The following is a 20,313-nucleotide window of genomic DNA, read 5'->3' on the forward strand; positions in this document are numbered from 1 at the left end:
TCCCCCCCTCCCCCGTCTCCCTCCCTCCTCCTGTCTCTCCTCCTCCTCCCGTTCCCTTCCCCCGTCTCCCTCCCTCCTCCGTCTCCACTGTCTCCCCCCCTCCCCCCGTCTCCCTCCCTCCTCCGTCTCCACCCGTCTCCCTCTCTCCTCCGTCTCCACTGTCTCCCTCCCTCTCCCCGTCTCCCTCCCCTGTCTCCCCCCCGTCTCCCTCCCTCCCCCCGTCTCCCTCCCTCCTCCGTCTCCCCCGTCTCCCTCCCTCCTCCGTCTCCACCCGTCTCCCTCCCTCCTCCGTCTCCACTGTCTCCCTCCCTCTCCCCGTCTCCCTCTGCTTCCCCGTCTCCCCCCTTCTCCTCCCTCCCTCTCCCCGTCTCTCCGTCTCCCTCCCTCCTCCGTCTCCACTGTCTCCCTCCCTCTCCCCGTCTCCCTCCCCTGTTCCCCCTTCCCCGTCTCCCTCCCTCCTCCGTCTCCACTGTCTCCCCCTCCTCCCTCCCCCGTCTCCCTCCCTCCTCCGCTCCCTCCTCCCGTCTCCCTCCCTCCTCCGTCCTCCTCCCGTCTCCCTCCCTCCTCCGTCTCCCTCCCTCCTCAGTCTCCACCCGTCTCCCTCCCTCCTCCGTCTCCACTGTCTCCCCCCCTCCCCCCTGTCTCCCTCCCTCCTCCCTCCCCTGTCTTCCCCATCTCCCTCCCTCCCCTGTCTTCCCCATCTCCCTCCCTCCCTACCCCCATTCTCCCTCCCTCCTCCCTCCCCCAGTCTCCCTCCCTCCCTCCCGTCTCCCCGTCTCCCTCCCTTCCCCGTCTCCACTGTCTCCCCCCTCCCCCCGTCTCCCTCCCCCTCCGTCTCCACTGTCTCCCCCCCTCCCTCACCTGTCTGATCCTGTGGTAGGCTGTAACATCATGCTGCTGAAACAAAATGGTGGCAGCTGACTAGACTGACACACACACTGCTGAAACAAAATGGTGGCAGCTGACTAGACCGACACACACACTGCCGAAACAAAATGGTGGCAGCTGACTAGACCGACACACACTGTGAATGTCTGCATGGTTATCACAGACAACACTGGGGCTTTAGGTTAGAGTGGCACGTTGAGAGCAATAGTGTTACTGAGATCAGAGAAACCTCTGGGAGACTTACACACAATGCACCTTTCCTTCTTTTCACTAAGTAACAGGTGTATGTCTGGGTTCAATCCCACAGCTTCCACCAATCCACACGTTAAAATCAACGATTAGTTGAAAGCAAGAAGATTTGTCCTGGTGTGTGTGTGTTGTCTGTAGAGCTAACCAACCTCCACCAACGACCTCTTCCCCCCCTTTCTGTCCCCAGGTCTGGACCACCCTGGCCTGGATTCGCAGTATGACAATTCCCCCTGGAGCTCTGGTTCTCCCTGCGACAGCAACAGTAACTGGGGCAAGGTGAGTACTCTCTGACCTTCTCCAAATGTACATGTAAATCCTGCCATGTTTTTTTCACTTGTATTTGAACTTGAACGTTATATGCGGAGGTGGCCTACGGGGAACCTGTCGGACGTCGCGCCAAAAATCAGTTTTTTTTGTGGAAATTTAGATTTTGGTTGTTTTTGAATACTTAAAAAAAATAAAAAAATAGTATGATTTACTTAAGGAACATTTTCCAAGGTTAGCTAGCATGCGCAATGTGAAAACGCTAGCTCAAACTTCCCTGACTCGATCAGACTGGTTTAGACTGAATAGTGAACTAGCTAGTTAGTAATGTAGTAAGTAGTGTAAAGTGATGATTGGTGTTTTTCTCTCAGTGGAATTAGAAAAAAACTTAATGGAATCTTTGAATGCTGTTTTCTCACTTTATACTTTTTTTGGCTGAAGTCAACTTTAAAAGCCCATAACTCAAGTTCTGATAAAGATATCTCAGTGATTTTAAAAAGATCCGAAGTTTTCAGAAGTTTTCAGACGCAATATCAATGCAATATCCATGTATTTCAGTGTCTACGACTGCCATGTGGATATTATACAATTGTAAAGCGAATTTGGGTCCTTTTTTAAAAAGTGCGATATAAATACTGTTTTATTATTAAAACGTTTAACTTTTTTATTTAATTTTCAAGGTGCTGGTAGACTCGGTCTGCAGTGACACTCCCTCCCCCGCCAGCGCCTGGCCCTCCTCCTCGTCCTCCTCAGGCTCGAACTCTGCAGCCGGCAGCAGCTCCGGCTCCGGCAGCGACCCCGAGCTCACCTCAGAATGCATGGACGCAGACTCCGCCTCTAGCTCGGGCTCGGAGAAGAACTTGGCTGCCACGATGATGGTGGCCGCCACCGCGACATCGTCCGTGTCATCGCCCAGCGCTAACGGAAACGGAGACGGTAACAGGAACCGGCAGCAGGGGGGGAACCGCTTCTCCCCGCTAACGGTGGTTAACGGCAGCGCTCCTCCCGGGAGCGACGGCGGCGATGACGTAATAACGTGTAACGGGGCGGTGAAGGGCCCGTGGGGTGGCGTGGCTAACGGCTCCACGATGAACATCAGCCCCAACGACGACGACACCGCCGCCGCCGCCGACGGTAGCCACGCCAACAAGCTGAGCCCCTGGGCGTCGGCCAATGGAATGGAGGTGACCCCCAGCACTTTGAACCCAAAGGCTAACCGCAGTGCCTGGCCCGACCCCCAGGGACCCCCTGCCTGTAAGATTGGCCTGCAGGGAGGTTCTCTGGGCTGGGGAGGGATGCAGCCGGGCAGCCTCTCTCCGTCTCTGGCTGAACAGCGACACGACCTCCTGAACGGTACTACTGTCAAGGCTCGCCACCTTAACACCGACGCAACCAACGGACCAAATAACACTACTAACGCCGTCGACACCTCTAGTTTACCAAACTCTACAGGCGGCTCCGTGCAGATGAGCGAGCCCGGCTCTGGGCTGCGTTCCTGGGGAGCCGGTGGAGGAGTGGGGTCAGCCCCTGGAGATCAGCTCTCCAACGGGCCCCTGTCTGGCACCCAGCAACCCCGCAGCGAGGGCCTGGCAGGGGGCTTCTCTATGCCCTGGGGGGCCTCGGGCCCTGGAGACACTGTGAACGGCCAGGGACGGGGCCAGTCCTCCCCTGCTGCTGCTGCTGCTGCTGCTTACAACGGTAATAATAACAGCAAGGCCCCTGGAGGGAGGTGGGACTCTGGCCCAGCTGCATCCCCCCTTCCTCACAACCTGTCCTTGGGGGCCGGAGTGGGGAGCAATGGGAACGGAGTGGGTCCTGACGGGATCCCCCGACCGCGGGGCGGCGGCGCCGCCTCCTCTTCCTCCTCCTCCTCCTCTTCTTCGTCCGGCTCCTCCTCCAACAGGCAGCCTTCCAATGGGGAGTGGAGCTCGTTGCCCGGCAACAACTCTCTGCATTCCGGCGACGGCCGGAAGCCAGGGGGAGGAGCCAACGGCTGGAAGAGCCTCGAAGATGACGCCCTCGGGATGGGAGGAGGAGCGAGAGGAGGAGTGCAGGGACCTCCGAGAGGGTGCTGGGGGAGGTCTGGAGGCAGCGAGGGGAGTGGGGAGAGCTCTGGAGGTCCTAACTCCGACGGGGACAGGAACGACCCCCGTCGAAGAGGCCCCCTCCCTGGGTCAACTCAGCCAGTCCTCTCCAGCTCAGACGTGGACCCTCGCGTCCTCTGCAACACCGGCTGGGGCCAGACCCCAGTACGCCAGAACACCGCCTGGGACGTCACCTCTCCCGCCCCCAGACCTGACGACAGGAAGCCCAGTAACGGAGGCCCCGGCTGGGGCTCGGCAGGCCACAAAGCACCCTCTCAGACCTCCAGCTCTGGAGGATGGGGGGACGGGCCGGGCAACAACGCCAAGCTGGGCGGGGCCTTCTGGGTGAGACGACACCACTAGAGAGGGAGATGGGAGGATGGAAGCTCTTTAAGAACAACAGCAACTCCTCCTCTACTGGGGGACAAAAACCGCTAACACCTGGACCAACGTCCTAAACCCAAAAGCAGGGCTGGGGCGCCCCTAGTGGTGGTGGTGGGGGAGACCGCTCCAGAGGAGGAGGGGGCAGCTACTGGGGCCAGCCCCAGAAGACTAGCGGGTCTGGGGGATGGGGCGAGCCCGGCCGTCCGGCCAACACCAACACACACCCCAGCAGCAGCACCTGGGGCGGCAGCGGAGGGTCCAGCACGCCCGATCAGACCCACGGCAACAACCCCAACAACCCTCACTCTGGCTGGGGAGAGCCCCCCAAGCCCCAGCCTCAGAACCACCCGACCCAGGGGGGCTGGGGAGAGCCAGCCATGAAGCCCAGCCACCCATCTCAGAGCTGGGGAGACCCGGCGCCTAAACCCTGCCCCTCCGAGTGGGGTAAAGGCCCAGACTCTAACCCCAACCCCGGCCCGGACCCTAGAGGACCTCCCCCAGGCCCCGGGGGTTCCAAACCCAGCGGCTGGATGGGGGGGGCGGCGGTCCCCGCTGGACCGTCCCATAAGGAGGAAGAGTCTACGGGATGGGAGGAGCCCAGTCCTGAGTCGGTGAGGAGGAGGATGGAGATCGATGACGGGACCGCCGCGTGGGGAGACCCGAGCAAATACAACTGCAGCGGGGTTAATATGTGGAACAAGACCAGCCAATCAGAGCAGGACGCCATGGCCATGACCACACCCCCCCAGCCCCAGCAGCAGCCCCCCCCACCCCAGAACAGCGTGGCCAACAAGGACAAGACCTGCAGCCCTGGTGAGTGGAGGGGGCTGTACACTCGCACTGTATGGACACCACACACACACACACACACACACACACGTCACACACACACACACACACACGTCCACACACACACACACACACACACACACACACACACACACACACACACACCACACACCACACGCACACCACACGCACACACCACACACACACACACACCACACGCACACACCACACACACACGCGCACACCACACACACACACACACACACACACACACACACACACACACACGTACACACACACGCGCACACCACACACACACACACACACCACACGCACACACCACACACACACGCGCACACCACACACACACACACACACACACACACACACACACACACACACACACCCACATTGTGTCCTACACCTCCCCTTAGTGTGTGTTCAGGGCTTTTATGGTTACGTCATCCTTCTGGAATGTTCTAAGCATTGGTTTTCTCCCTCTGAGCTGAGAGCGCAGACAGAAACACAGACCTTTGTTTGGCCTGAAATACAGAGTTCCAGAGGAGGGGGGAGACTGAGAGAAGGGGGGGGAGACTGAGAGAAAGGGGGGAGACTGAGAGAAAGGGGGGAGACTGAGAGGAAAGGGGGGAGACTGAGAAAGGGGGGAGAGACTGAGAGGAAAGGGGGGAGACTGAGAGGAAAGGAGGAGAGACTGAGGGAAAGGGGGGAGACAGAGGAAGGAGGGGAGACTGAGGGAAAGGGGGGGAGACTGAGGGAGAGGGGGAGACTGAGAGGAAAGGGGAGAGACTGAGAGAAGGGGGGGAGACTGAGAGGAAAGGGGGAGAGACTGAGGGAAAGGGGGAGAGACTGAGGGAAAGGGGGAGAGACAGAGGAAAGGGGGAGAGACTGAGGGAAAGGGGGAGAGACTGAGGGAAAGGGGGAGAGACTGAGAGGAAAGGGGGAGAGACTGAGAGGAAAGGGGGGGAGACTGAGAGGAAAGGAGGAGAGACTGAGGGAAAGGGGGGAGACTGAGAGGAAGGAGGGGAGACTGAGAGGAAAGGGGGGAGAGACTGAGGGAAAGGGGGAGAGACTGAGAGGAAGGGGGGAGAGACTGAGAGGAAAGGGGGAGAGACTGAGGGAAAGGGGGAGAGACTGAGAGGAAAGGGGGAGAGACTGAGAGGAAAGGGGGGAGAGACTGAGAGGAAAGGGGGAGAGACAGAGGAAAGGGGGAGACTGAGAGGAAGGGGGGAGAGACTGAGAGGAAAGGGGGGGAGACTGAGAGGAAGGGGGGAGAGACTGAGAGGAAAGGGGGAGAGACTGAGGGAAAGGGGGAGAGACTGAGAGGAAAGGGGGGAGAGACTGAGAGGAAAGGGGGAGAGACTGAGGGAAAGGGGGAGAGACTGAGAGGAAAGGAGGAGAGACTGAGAGGAAAGGGGGAGAGACTGAGAGGAAAGGGGGGAGACTGAGAGGAAGGGGGGGAGACTGAGAGGAAAGGAGGGGGAGACTGAGGGGAAAGGGGGGAGACTGGGAGGAAAGGGGGAGACTGAGAGGGCGGGGGCTGAGAAAAGGGGGAGAGACTGAGAGGAAAGGGGGAGAGACTGAGAGGAAAGGAGGGGAGACTGAGGGAAAGGGGGAGAGACTGAGAGGAAAGGGGGGAGAGACTGAGAGGAAAGGGGGAGAGACTGAGAGGAAAGGGGGGAGAGACTGAGGGAAAGGGGAGAGACTGAGAGGAAAGGGGGAGAGACTGAGGGAAAGGGGGAGAGACTGAGGGAAAGGGGGAGAGACTGAGAGGAAAGGGGGGAGACGGAGAGGAAAGGGGGAGAGACTGAGAGGAAAGGGGGGAGAGACTGAGAGGAAAGGGGGGAGACTGAGAGGAAAGGGGGGAGAGACTGAGGGAAAGGAGGAGAGACTGAGAGGAAAGGGGGAGAGACAGAGAGGAAAGGGGGAGAGACTGAGGGAAAGGGGGGGAGAGACTGAGGGGAAAAGGGGGAGAGACTGAGAGGAAAGGGGGAGAGACTGAGAGGAAAGGGGGGAGAGACTGAGAGGAAAGGGGGAGAGACTGAGAGGAAAGGGGGAGAGACTGAGAGGAAAGGGGGAGAGACTGAGGGAAAGGGAGAGACTGAGAGGAAAGGGGAGAGACTGAGGGAAAGGGGGGAGACTGAGAGGAAAGGGGGAGAGACTGAGAGGAAATGGGGGGAGACTGAGAGGAAAGGGGGAGAGACTGAGAGGAAAGGGGGAGAGACTGAGAGGAAAGGGGGAGAGACTGAGGGAAAAGGGGGGAGACTGAGAGGAAAGGGGGAGAGACTGAGGGAAAGGGGGAGAGACTGAGGGAAAGGGGGGAGACTGAGAGGAAAGGGGGAGAGACTGAGGGAAAGGGGGAGAGACTGAGGGAAAGGGGGGAGACTGAGAGGAAAGGGGGGAGAGACTGAGGGAAAGGGGGGAGACTGAGAGGAAAGGGGGAGAGACTGAGGGAAAGGGGGGAGACTGAGAGGAAAGGGGGGGAGACTGAGAGGAAAGGGGGAGAGACTGAGAGAAGGGGGGAGACTGAGAGGAAAGGGGGAGAGACTGAGGGAAAGGGGGAGAGACTGAGGGAAAGGGGGAGAGACTGAGAGGAAAGGGGGAGAGACTGAGGGAAAGGGGGAGAGACTGAGAGGAAAGGGGGAGAGACTGAGAGGAAAGGGGGGGAGACTGAGAGGAAAGGGGGGGAGACTGAGGGAAAGGAGGAGAGACTGAGAGGAAAGGGGGAGAGACTGAGGGAAAGGGGGGGAGACTGAGAGGAAAGGAGGAGAGACTGAGAGGAAAGGGGGGGAGACTGAGAGGAAAGGGGGGAGACTGAGAGAAAGGGGGGAGACTGAGAGGAAAGGGGGAGACTGAGAGGAAAGGGGGGAGACTGAAGGAAAGGGGGAGACTGAGAGGAAGGGGGAGACTGAGAGGAAAGGAGGGGAGACTGAGGGAAAGGGGGGAGACTGGGAGGAAAGGGGGGAGACTGAGAGGGCGGGGCTGAGAAAGGGGGAGAGACTGAGAGGAAAGGGGGAGAGACTGAGAGGAAAGGAGGGGAGACTGAGGGAAAGGGGGGGAGACTGAGAGGAAAGGGGGAGAGACTGAGGGAAAGGGGGAGAGACTGAGAGGAAAGGGGGAGAGACTGAGAGGAAAGGAGGGGAGACTGGGAGGAAGGGGGAGACAGAGGAAGGGGGGGGGGCTGAGAAAGGGGGAGAGACAGAGAAAGGGGGGAGACTGAGAGAAAGGGGGGAGACAGAGAAAGTGGGGAGAGACAGAGAGAAAGAGGGGAGAGACTGAGAGAAAGGGGTGAGAGAAGCCCTCCGCGGACAGCGTTTAACCAGTCAGCTACTGATAACAGAAGCCCTCCTCGGACAGCGTTTAACCAGTCAGCTACTGAGAACAGAAGCCCTCCGCGGACAGCGTTTAACCAGTCAGCTACTGATAACAGAAGCCCTCCGCGGACAGCGTTTAACCAGTCAGCTACTGATAACAGAAGCCCTCCGCGGACAGCGTTTAACCTGTCAGCTACTGATAACAGAAGCCCTCCGCGGACAGCGTTTAACCAGTCAGCTACTGATAACAGAAGCCCTCCGCGGACAGCGTTTAACCAGTCAGCTACTGATAACAGAAGCCCTCCGCGGACAGCGTTTAACCAGTCAGCTACTGATAACAGAAGCCCTCCACGGACAGCGTTTAACCAGTCAGCTACTGATAACAGAAGCCCTCCACGGACAGCGTTTAACCAGTCAGCTACTGATAACAGAAGCCCTCCGTGGACAGCGTTTAACCAGTCAGCTACTGATAACAGAAGCCCTCCGCGGACAGCGTTTAACCAGTCAGCTACTGATAACAGAAGCCCTCCGCGGACAGCGTTTAACCAGTCAGCTACTGATAACAGAAGCCCTCCACGGACAGCGTTTAACCAGTCAGCTACTGATAACAGAAGCCCTCCGCGGACAGCGTTTAACCAGTCAGCTACTGATAACAGAAGCCCTCCACGGACAGCGTTTAACCAGTCAGCTACTGATAACAGAAGCCCTCCGCGGACAGCGTTTAACCAGTCAGCTACTGATAACAGAAGCCCTCCGCGGACAGCGTTTAACCAGTCAGCTACTGATAACAGAAGCCCTCCGCGAGACAGCGTTTAACCAGTCAGCTACTGATAACAGAAGCCCTCCGCGGACAGCGTTTAACCAGTCAGCTACTGATAACAGAAGCCCTCCTCGGACAGCGTTTAACCAGTCAGCTACTGATAACAGAAGCCCTCCTCGGACAGCGTTTAACCAGTCAGCTACTGATAACAGAAGCCCTCCTCGGACAGCGTTTAACCAGTCAGCTACTGATAACAGAAGCCCTCCGCGGACAGCGTTTAACCAGTCAGCTACTGATAACAGAAGCCCTCCACGGACAGCGTTTAACCAGTCAGCTACTGATAACAGAAGCCCTCCGCGGACAGCGTTTAACCAGTCAGCTACTGATAACAGAAGCCCTCCGCGGACAGCGTTTAACCAGTCAGCTACTGATAACAGAAGCCCTCCTCGGACAGCGTTTAACCAGTCAGCTACTGATAACAGAAGCCCTCCGCGGACAGCGTTTAACCAGTCAGCTACTGATAACAGAAGCCCTCCTCGGACAGCGTTTAACCAGTCAGCTACTGATAACAGAAGCCCTCCGCGGACAGCGTTTAACCAGTCAGCTACTGATAACAGAAGCCCTCCACGGACAGCGTTAGTGTGTGTGTGATAGGTCAGTCACATGGGACATTGGAGCAGCGATCAGCTCTATTTTTACTGAGAGGGGGGGGTGGGGGGCAGAGACCTGGAGTCACACACAGACACACACACACACACACACACACACACACAGACACTCAACCACACACAGACACACAGACACTCACACACAGAGACAGTCAGTCAGTGTAAGTAAACAAAGCTTACATAAGCCTGTTGCTACGGGGTCCCCTGGTGACCAGAGCAGGGGTCTCTGAACAGGGCTGTTCTCTACTACCAGACACAGAACTGCTGAACAAAATGCCACCCTATTCCCTATATAGTGCACTACTTTAGACCAGAGCTTTATGACACCCTATTCCCTATATAGTGCACTACTTTAGATCAGAGCTCTGTGACACCCTATTCTCTATATAGTGCACTACTTTAGACCAGAGCTCTATGACACCCTATTCCCTATATAGTACACTACTTTAGACCAGAGCTCTATGACACCCTATTCCCTATATAGTGCACTACTTTTGACCAGAGCTCTGTGACACCCTATTCTCTATATAGTGCACTACTTTAGACCAGAGCTCTATGACACCCTATTCCCTATATAGTGCACTACTTTTGACCAGAGCTCTGTGACACCCTATTCTCTATATAGTGCACTACTTTAGACCAGAGCTCTATGACACCCTATTCCCTATATAGTGCACTACTTTAGACCAGAGCTCTATGACACCCTATTCCCTATATAGTGCACTACTTTTGACCAGAGCTCTATGGAACCCTATTCCCTACATAGTGCACTACTTTTGACCAGGACCAGAGGCGCACCTCGTCCATTTGTTCATTCATTCATTTTCAGCGTTGGCAAGACAGCACACACAGATACAGGCCTCTATAAAATCACACAGACACAGGCCTCTATAAAATCACACAGATACAGGCCTTTATAAAATCACACATATATACAGGCCTCTATAAAATCACACACAGATACAGGCGTCTATAAAATCACACACAGATACAGGCCTCTATAAAATCACACAGATACAGGGCTCTATGACATCACACAGATACAGGCCCCTATGACATCACACAGATACAGGCCTCTATAACATCACACAGATATAGGCCTCTATAAAAGCACACAGATACAGGCCTCTATAAAATCACACACAGATACAGGCCTCTATAAAATCACACAGACACAGGCCTCTATAAAATCACACAGATACAGGCCTTTATAAAATCACACATATATACAGGCCTCTATAAAATCACACACAGATACAGGCGTCTATAAAATCACACACAGATACAGGCCTCTATAACATCACACAGATACAGGCCTCTATAACATCACACAGATACAGGCCTCTATAAAATCACACAGATACAGGGCTCTATGACATCACACAGATACAGGCCCCTATGACATCACACAGATACAGGCCTCTATAACATCACACAGATATAGGCCTCTATAAAAGCACACAGATACAGGCCTCTATAAAATCACACACAGATACAGGCCTCTATAAAATCACACAGACACAGGCCTCTATAAAATCACACAGATACAGGCCTCTATAAAATCACACAGATACAGGCCTCTATAAAATCACACAGATACAGGCCTCTTTAAAATCACACAGATACAGGCCTCTATAACATCACACAGATACAGGCCTCTATAACATCACACAGATACAGGCCTCTATAAAATCACACAGATACAGGCCTCTATAAAATCACACAGATACAGGCCTCTATAAAATCACACAGATACAGGCCTCTATAACATCACACAGATACAGGCCTCTAAAATCACACACAGATACAGGCCTCTATAACATCACACAGATACAGGCCTCTATAACATCGCACAGATACAGGCCTCTATAAAATCTGCATCGCAGAGAACGCAGACAGAATCATGGAATCCAGACATTAAAACTGAATTCAACAATATTCAAACGTATTGAACTTAGTAGGGAATCAACTAAATGTATTGAACTTAGTAGGGAATCAACTAAATGTATTGAACTTAGTAGGGAATCAACTAAATGTATTGAACTTAGTAGGGAATCAACTAAATGTATTGAACTTAGTAGGGAATCAACTTAAATGTATTGAACTTAGTAGGGAATCAACTTAAATGTATTGAACTTAGTAGGGAATCAACTAAATGTATTGAACTTAGTAGGGAATCAACTAAATGTATTGAACTTAGTAGGGAATCAACTAAATGTATTGAAAATTAGTGAATTTTCCTACGGTTATTGTAAGACATGAACAGAATGCATCAGCGATTTAGTATTTTCTGCAACTTTCCGAAGAGGCAACGAGAATTCCCCGTCTTTCTGTGCGGCGCGCGCATCTAGCACTCTGTGTAACCGTTAGCGACGACGCTGATGAAGACAGTCTTCTGGTAGAGATGGAAAGGCTTAGCCCCAAAAAAACTCTCAATTAAAATGTTAACTACAAAGTAGGCCCATGTTTACCTGGCAGAACGATATCCTGATTATTTTTCATCAATCCACTGGGTATATACTCAACCGTCCCACTACATAAACACAGCTAAACAACAGCCTCTTGCTAGGCGCTACATAAACACAGCTAAACAACAGCCTCTTGCTAGGCGCTACATAAACACAGCTAACCAACAGCCTCTTGCTTAGGCGCTACATAAACACAGCTAACCAACAGCCTCTTGCTAGGTGCTACATAAACACAGCTAACCAACAGCCTCTTGCTAGGCGCTACATAAACACAGCTAACCAACAGCCTCTTGCTTAGGCGCTACATAAACACAGCTAAACAACAGCCTCTTGCTAGGTGCTACATAAACACAGCTAAACAACAGCCTCTTGCTAGGCGCTACATAAACACACAGCTAAACAACAGCCTCTTGCTAGGTGCTACATAAACACAGCTAAACAACAGCCTCTTGCTAGGCGCTACATAAACACAGCTAAACAACAGCCTCTTGCTAGGTGCTACATAAACACAGCTAAACAACAGCCTCTTGCTAGGCGCTACATAAACACAGCTAAACAACAGCCTCTTGCTAGGCGCTACATAAACACAGCTAAACAACAGCCTCTTGCTAGGCGCTACATAAACACACAGCTAAACAACAGCCTCTTGCTAGGCGCTACATAAACACAGCTAAACAACAGCCTCTTGCTAGGCGCTACATAAACACAGCTAAACAACAGCCTCTTGCTAGGCGCTACATAAACACAGCTAAACAACAGCCTCTTGCTAGGCGCTACATAAACACAGCTAACCAACAGCCTCTTGCTAGGCGCTACATAAACACAGCTAAACAACAGCCTCTTGCTAGGTGCTACATAAACACAGCTAACCAACAGCCTCTTGCTAGGCGCTACATAAACACAGCTAACCAACAGCCTCTTGCTAGGCGCTACATAAACACAGCTAAACAACAGCCTCTTGCTAGGCGCTACATAAACACAGCTAAACAACAGCCTCTTGCTAGGCGCTACATAAACACACAGCTAAACAACAGCCTCTTGCTAGGCGCTACATAAACACAGCTAAACAACAGCCTCTTGCTAGGCGCTACATAAACACAGCTAACCAACAGCCTCTTGCTAGGCGCTACATAAACACAGCTAACCAACAGCCTCTTGCTAGGCGCTACATAAACACAGCTAAACAACAGCCTCTTGCTAGGCGCTACATAAACACAGCTAAACAACAGCCTCTTGCTAGGCGCTACATAAACACACAGCTAAACAACAGCCTCTTGCTAGGCGCTACATAAACACAGCTAAACAACAGCCTCTTGCTAGGCGCTACATAAACACACAGCTAAACAACAGCCTCTTGCTAGGCGCTACATAAACACAGCTAAACAACAGCCTCTTGCTAGGCGCTACATAAACACACAGCTAAACAACAGCCTCTTGCTAGGCGCTACATAAACACAGCTAAACAACAGCCTCTTGCTAGGCGCTACATAAACACAGCTAAACAACAGCCTCTTGCTAGGCGCTACATAAACACACAGCTAAACAACAGCCTCTTGCTAGGCGCTACATAAACACACAGCTAAACAACAGCCTCTTGCTAGGCGCTACATAAACACAGCTAACCAACAGCCTCTTGCTAGGCGCTACATAACCACAGCTAAACAACAGCCTCTTGCTAGGCGCTACATAAACACAGCTAACCAACAGCCTCTTGCTAGGCGCTACATAAACACAGCTAAACAACAGCCTCTTGCTAGGCGCACACTTGAATTAAAGGGGAAACGGAAACCTGAAAAAAAAAAAAAAATGGTGAAAACTGAATCGGGCAAAGAAATCAAATCAGCGTTTTTCTAGCGCGCTACAGATCTGTGACGAGGCTAGAAACCCAGTTAGTCTTCTATTGATCTATTGGAGTCAGTACAACATTAGTCTTCTATTGATCTATTGGAGTCAGTACAACAGCAGAGTCCAGAAGGGACTTGGTTACCTGTCATTTAGGAATCTCCATCTTACGTACCTCCTCCCTCCTCCCCTCTCTCTCTCTCTCTCTCCTCCCTCCAGGTTGGGGTGATCAGTTCGGGGGTCCCCAGAAAATGGAGTCAGGAACGTGGCGCGAGCCGTCAGGCCCCCCTGTCTCTGTGGACAACGGGACATCGGCCTGGGGGAAACCCATGGACACCAGCTCCACCTGGGAGGAGCTGGGACACAGAGGGGACAGAGACAGGGGGGATAACTCTGGGACAGGAGGCTGGGGAGGACCTGGACCACAGAACCACCACAAACCTGGTGAGACACGCACACATCAACCTGGTGAGACAGTCCCCTCTCTCCTTTTACAACCAGGACAGAGAGAGAGAGACACACCAACCTGGTGAGACAGTCCCCTCTCTCCTTTTACTACCAGGACAGAGAGAGAGAGAGACACCAACCTGGTGAGACAGTCCCCTCTCTCCTTTTACAACCAGGACAGAGAGAGAGAGACACACCAACCTGGTGAGACAGTCCCCTCTCTCCTTTTACAACCAGGACAGAGAGAGAGAGACACACCAACCTGGTGAGACAGTCCCCTCTCTCCTTTTACTACCAGGACAGAGAGAGAGAGACACACCAACCTGGTGAGACAGTCCCCTCTCTCCTTTTACTACCAGGACAGAGAGAGAGAGACACACCAACCTGGTGAGACAGTCCCCTCTCTCCTTTTACAACCACATTACACTGGACCTATCATACTACTATGGCTGACCCTGTAAAACAACACATTACACTGGACCTATCATACTACTATGGCTGACCCTGTAAAACAACACATTACACTGGACCTATTTTGTATTTATTTATATTTTTTAATTAACCTTTATTTAACTAGGCAAGTCAGTTAAGAACAAATTCTTATTTGCAATGACGGCCTACACCGGCCAAACCCGGACGACGCTGGGCCAATTGTGCGCCGCCCTATGGGACTCCCAATCACGGCCGGTTGTGATACAGCCTGGAATCGAACCAGGGGGTCTGTAGTGACGCCTCAAGCACTGAGATGCAGTGCCTTAGACCGCTGCGCCACTCAGGAGCCAAATACCAACACACTCATCCCCTGTTCTCCAGGTCCTATCCCCTCTTCTCTCTCCGGGTCCTATCCCCTCTTCTCTCTCCAGGTCCTATCCCCTCTTCTCTCTCCAGGTCCTATCCCCTCCTCTCTCCAGGTCCTATCCCCTCTTCTCTCTCCAGGTCCTATCCCCTCCTCTCTCCAGGTCCTATCCCCTCTTCTCTCTCCAGGTCCTATCCCCTCTTCTCTCTCCGGGTCCTATCCCCTCTTCTCTCTCCAGGTCCTATCCCCTCCTCTCTCCAGGTCCTATCCCCTCTTCTCTCTCCGGGTCCTATCCCCTCCTTCTCTCTCCAGGTCCTATCCCCTCTTCTGTCTCCAGGTCCTATCCCCTCTTCTCTCTCCAGGTCCTATCCCCTCTTCTGTCTCCAGGTCCTATCCCCTCCTTCTCTCTCCAGGTCCTATCCCCTCTTCTGTCTCCAGGTCCTATCCCCTCTTCTCTCTCCGAGTCCTATCCCCTCTTCTCTCTCCAGGTCCTATCCCCTCTTCTCTCTCCAGGTCCTATCCCCTCCTTCTCTCTCCAGGTCCTATCCCCTCCTCTCTCCAGGTCCTATCCCCTCTTCTCTCTCCAGGTCCTATCCCCTCTTCTCTCTCCAGGTCCTATCCCCTCTTCTCTCTCCAGGTCCTATCCCCTCTTCTCTCTCCAGGTCCTATCCCCTCTTCTCTCTCCAGGTCCTATCCCCTCTTCTGTCTCCAGGTCCTATCCCCTCCTCTCTCCAGGTCCTATCCCCCTCTTCTCTCTCCAGGTCCTATCCCCTCTTCTCTCTCAGGTCCTATCCCCTCTTCTCTCTCCAGGTCCTATCCCCCTCTTCTCTCTCCGGGTCCTATCCCCTCTTCTCTCTCCAGGTCCTATCCCCTCTTCTCTCTCCAGGTCCTATCCCCTCTTCTCTCTCCAGGTCCTATCCCCTCTTCTCTCTCCAGGTCCTATCCCCTCTTCTCTCTCCGGGTCCTATCCCCTCTTCTCTCTCCAGGTCCTATCCCCTCTTCTCTCTCCAGGTCCTATCCCCTCTTCTCTCTCCAGGTCCTATCCCCTCTTCTCTCTCCGGGTCCTATCCCCTCTTCTCTCTCCAGGTCCTATCCCCTCTCTCTCTCCGGGTCCTATCCCTCTTCTCTCTCCGGGTCCTATCCCCTCTTCTCTCTCCAGGTCCTATCCCCTCTTCTCTCTCCAGGTCCTATCCCCTCTTCTCTCTCCGGGTCCTATCCCCTCTCTCTCTCCAGGTCCTATCCCCTCCTCTCTCCAGGTCCTATCCCCTCTTCTCTCTCCGGGTCCTATCCCCTCCTCTCTCCAGGTCCTATCCCCTCCTTCTCTCTCCGGGTCCTATCCCCTCTTCTCTCTCCAGGTCCTATCCCCTCCTTCTCTCTCCGGGTCCTATCCCCTCTTCTCTCTCCAGGTCCTATCCCCTCTTCTCTCTCCAGGTCCTATCCCCCCGTCTCTCTCCAGGTCTCATCCCCCTGTTCTCTCCCCCCGTCTCTCTCCAGGTCTCATCCCCCTGTTCTCTCCCCCCGTCTCTCTCCAGGTCTCATCCCCCTGTTCTCTCCCCCGTCTCTCCAGGTCTCATCCCCTGTTCTCTCCCCCGTCTCTCCAGGTCTCATCCCCTGTTCTCTCTCCAGGTCTCATCCCCCTGTTCTCTCCCCGTCTCTCTCCAGGTCTCATCCCCCTGTTCTCTCTCCAGGTCTCATCCCCCTGTTCTCTCCCCCCGTCTCTCTCCAGGTCTCATCCCCCTGTTCTCTCTCCAGGTCTCATCCCCCTGTTCTCTCCCCGTCTCTCTCCAGGTCTCATCCCCTGTTCTCTCTCCAGGTCTCATCCCCCTGTTCTCTCCCCCGTCTCTCCAGGTCTCATCCCCTGTTCTCTCCCCCGTCTCTCTCCAGGTCTCATCCCCTGTTCTCTCCCCCAGGTCTCATCCCCCTGTTCTCTCCCCCCGTCTCTCTCCAGGTCTCATCCCCCTGTTCTCTCCCCCGTCTCTCTCCAGGTCTCACCCCCCTGTTCTCTCCCCGTCTCTCTCCAGGTCTCATCCCCCTGTTCTCTCCCCCCGTCTCTCTCCAGGTCTCATCCCCCTGTTCTCTCCCCCCGTCTCTCTCCAGGTCTCATCCCCTGTTTTCTCCCCGTCTCTCTCCAGGTCTCATCCCCTGTTCTCTCCCCGTCTCTCTCCAGGTCTCATCCCCCTGTTCTCTCTCCAGGTCTCATCCCCCTGTTCTCTCCCCCCGTCTCTCTCCAGGTCTCATCCCCCTGTTCTCTCTCCAGGTCTCATCCCCCTGTTCTCTCCCCCCGTCTCTCTCCAGGTCTCATCACCCTGTTCTCTCCCCTCTTCTCTCCCCTCTTCTCTCTCCAGGTCTCATCCCCCTGTTCGCTCTCCCCCGTCTCTCTCCGGGTCTCATCCCCCTGTTCTCTCCCCCCGTCTCTCTCCGGGTCTCATCCCCCTGTTCTCTCCCCCCGTCTCTCCAGGTCTCATCCCCCTGTTCTCTCCCCCCGTCTCTCTCCAGGTCTCATCCCCCTGTTCTCTCCCTCCGTCTCTCTCCAGGTCCCAAGCCCATGCAGCAGCAGGAGAGTAGTAGCTGGTGTGGGGAGGAGGTGTCGTGCCAGTCCAGCTGGGAGCCAGAGGAGGAGGTGGAGATTGGGATGTGGAGCAACACCCCTAGTCACAGAGACAGGGAGAGAGACGGTCACAGAGACGGCCACGGTCAGGACAACAGGAACAATGGCCCACAGCAACACAGCTGGAACTACATGAAGAAAGTCCCTCCCAAGGTATACTGCAGCTTCTAGATGTAGCTTCAACTTCTAGATGTAGCTTCAACTTCTAGCTGTGACTTCAACTTCTAGATGTAGCTTCAACTTCTAGCTGTAGCTTCAACTTCTAGATGTAGCTTCAACTTCTAGCTGTGACTTCAACTTCTAGATGTAGCTTCAACTTCTAGCTGTGACTTCAACTTCTAGATGTAGCTTCAACTTCTAGCTGTAGCTTCAACTTCTAGATGTAGCTTCAACTTCTAGATGTAGCTTCAACTTCTAGCTGTAGCTTCAACTTCTAGATGTAGCTTCAACTTCTAGATGTAGCTTCAACTTCTAGATTTAGCTTCAACTTCTAGATTTAGCTTCAACTTCTAGATTCTACTACTAGATGTAGCTTCAACTTCTAGATGTAGCTTCAACTTCTAGATGTAGCTTCAACTTCTAGATGTAGCTTCAACTTCTAGCTGTAGCCTCAACTTCTAGATGTAGCTTCAACTTCTAGATGTAGCTTCAACTTCTAGATGTGACTTCAACTTCTAGATGTGACTTCAACTTCTAGATGTAGCTTCAACTTCTAGATGTAGCTTCAACTTCTAGATTCTACTACTAGATGTAGCTTCAACTTCTAGATTCAACTTCTAGATGTATCTTCAACTTCTAGCTGTAGCCTCAACTTCTAGCTGTAGCTTCAACTTCTAGATTCATCTTCTAGATGTAGCTTCAACTTCTAGCTGTAGCTTCAACTTCTAGATGTAGCCTCAACTTCTAGATGTAGCTTCAACTTCTAGATTTAGCTTCAACTTCTAGATGTAGCTTCAATTTCTAGTTGTAGCTTCAACTTCTAGATGTAGCTTCAACTTCTAGATTCAACTTCTAGCTGTAGCTTCAACTTCTAGATGTAGCTTCAACTTCTAGCTGTAGCTTCAACTTCTAGATGTAGCTTCAACTTCTAGGCCTTTACCTGAGTTCTATTTCTTCTCCCAAGGTACACTACATCTTCAGCTCATAGGCCTCTACTGGAGTTATATTGACTGTACAACGAGGGCCGGTTTCCCGGACACAGATTAAGCCTAGTCCTGGACCACCAACACCTTTTTAGACTTAATCTGGTGTCCGGGAAACCGGCCCTGAAAGATCAGCGTCTCCTACATGGCTACATACTTACAGGGAAAACAACAACAGAGGATCAAGTGGAGGACATGCTTCTGTTTTGGGTTGATGCTGTGCTGTGGGCTACTGAGCTTGACTCAGGACATGAATAAACAGGGGTCTGTCTGTGCAAAGCACCATGGGTTATTATCCCGAGTGGCGCAGTGGTCTAAGGCGCTGCATCGCACTGCTCGCCGTGCCGCTAGAGATCCTGGTTCGAATCCAGACTCTGTCGTAGCCGGGCCGCGACCGGGAGACCCCATGGGCCAGCGTCGTCCAGGGTAGGGGAGGGAATGACCGGGAGGGATGTAGCTCAGTTGGTAGAGCATGGCGTTTGCAACGCCAGGGTTGTGGGTTCGATTCCCACGGGGGGCCAGTATTAAAAATTTAAAAATAATGTCTGCTAAATGACTCAAATGTAAAATATGATGGTTGGATGTTAACCAGGTCTCTCTCTGTATAGGTTAACCAGGTCTCTCTCTGTATAGGTTATTGATATGGTGGTTGGATGTTAACCAGGTCTCTCTCTGTATAGGTTAATGATATGGTGGTTGGACGTTAACCAGGTCTCTCTCTGTATAGGTTATTGATATGGTGGTTGGATGTTAACCAGGTCTCTCTCTGTATAGGTTATTGATATGGTGGTTGGATGTTAACCAGGTCTCTCTCTGTATAGGTTATTGATATGGTGGTTGGATGTTAACCAGGTCTCTCTCTGTATAGGTTATTGATATGGTGGTTGGATGTTAACCAGGTCTCTCTCTGTATAGGTTATGGTGGTTGGATGTTAACCAGGTCTCTCTCTCTGTATAGGTTATTGATATGGTGGTTGGATGTTAACCAGGTCTCTCTCTGTATAGGTTATTGATATGGTGGTTGGATGTTAACCAGGTCTCTCTCTGTATAGGTTATTGATATGGTGGTTGGATGTTAACCAGGTCTCTCTCTGTATAGGTTATTGATATGGTGGTTGGATGTTAACCAGGTCTCTCTCTGTATAGGTTATTGATATGGTGGTTGGATGTTAACCAGGTCTCTCTCTGTATAGGTTATTGATATGGTGGTTGGATGTTAACCAGGTCTCTCTCTGTATAGGTTATTGATATGGTGGTTGGATGTTAACCAGCTCTCTCTGTATAGGTTATTGATATGGTGGTTGGATGTTAACCAGGTCTCTCTCTGTATAGGTTATTGATATGGTGGTTGGATGTTAACCAGGTCTCTCTCTGTATAGGTTATTGATATGGTGGTTGGATGTTAACCAGGTCTCTCTCTGTATAGGTTATTGATATGGTGGTTGGATGTTAACCAGGTCTCTCTCTGTATAGGTTATTGATATGGTGGTTGGATGTTAACCAGGCTCTCTCTGTATAGGTTATTGATATGGTGGTTGGATGTTAACCATGTCTCTCTCTGTATAGGTTATTGATATGGTGGTTGGATGTTA

General features: G+C 52.8%; 1 protein-coding gene across 1 annotated transcript in view; it reads left to right on the forward strand.

Annotated features, from left to right (window-relative positions):
* LOC121540125 (trinucleotide repeat-containing gene 6A protein) overlaps positions 1-20,313 on the forward strand; it is a 70,248-nt gene that overhangs the window by 14,722 nt on the left and 35,213 nt on the right. Inside the window, exons 2-6 of the mRNA XM_045207651.1 lie at positions 1,325-1,413; positions 2,082-3,830; positions 3,953-4,682; positions 13,948-14,172; positions 17,506-17,732. Of these exons, the coding sequence (XP_045063586.1) occupies positions 2,220-3,830; positions 3,953-4,682; positions 13,948-14,172; positions 17,506-17,732 (2,793 nt within the window). The 5' untranslated portion in view covers positions 1,325-1,413; positions 2,082-2,219. The remainder of the gene's footprint in view (positions 1-1,324; positions 1,414-2,081; positions 3,831-3,952; positions 4,683-13,947; positions 14,173-17,505; positions 17,733-20,313) is intronic.

The sequence above is a fragment of the Coregonus clupeaformis genome, chromosome 26 (genome assembly GCF_020615455.1).
Source record: "Coregonus clupeaformis isolate EN_2021a chromosome 26, ASM2061545v1, whole genome shotgun sequence".
NCBI classification, from domain to species: domain Eukaryota; kingdom Metazoa; phylum Chordata; class Actinopteri; order Salmoniformes; family Salmonidae; genus Coregonus; species Coregonus clupeaformis.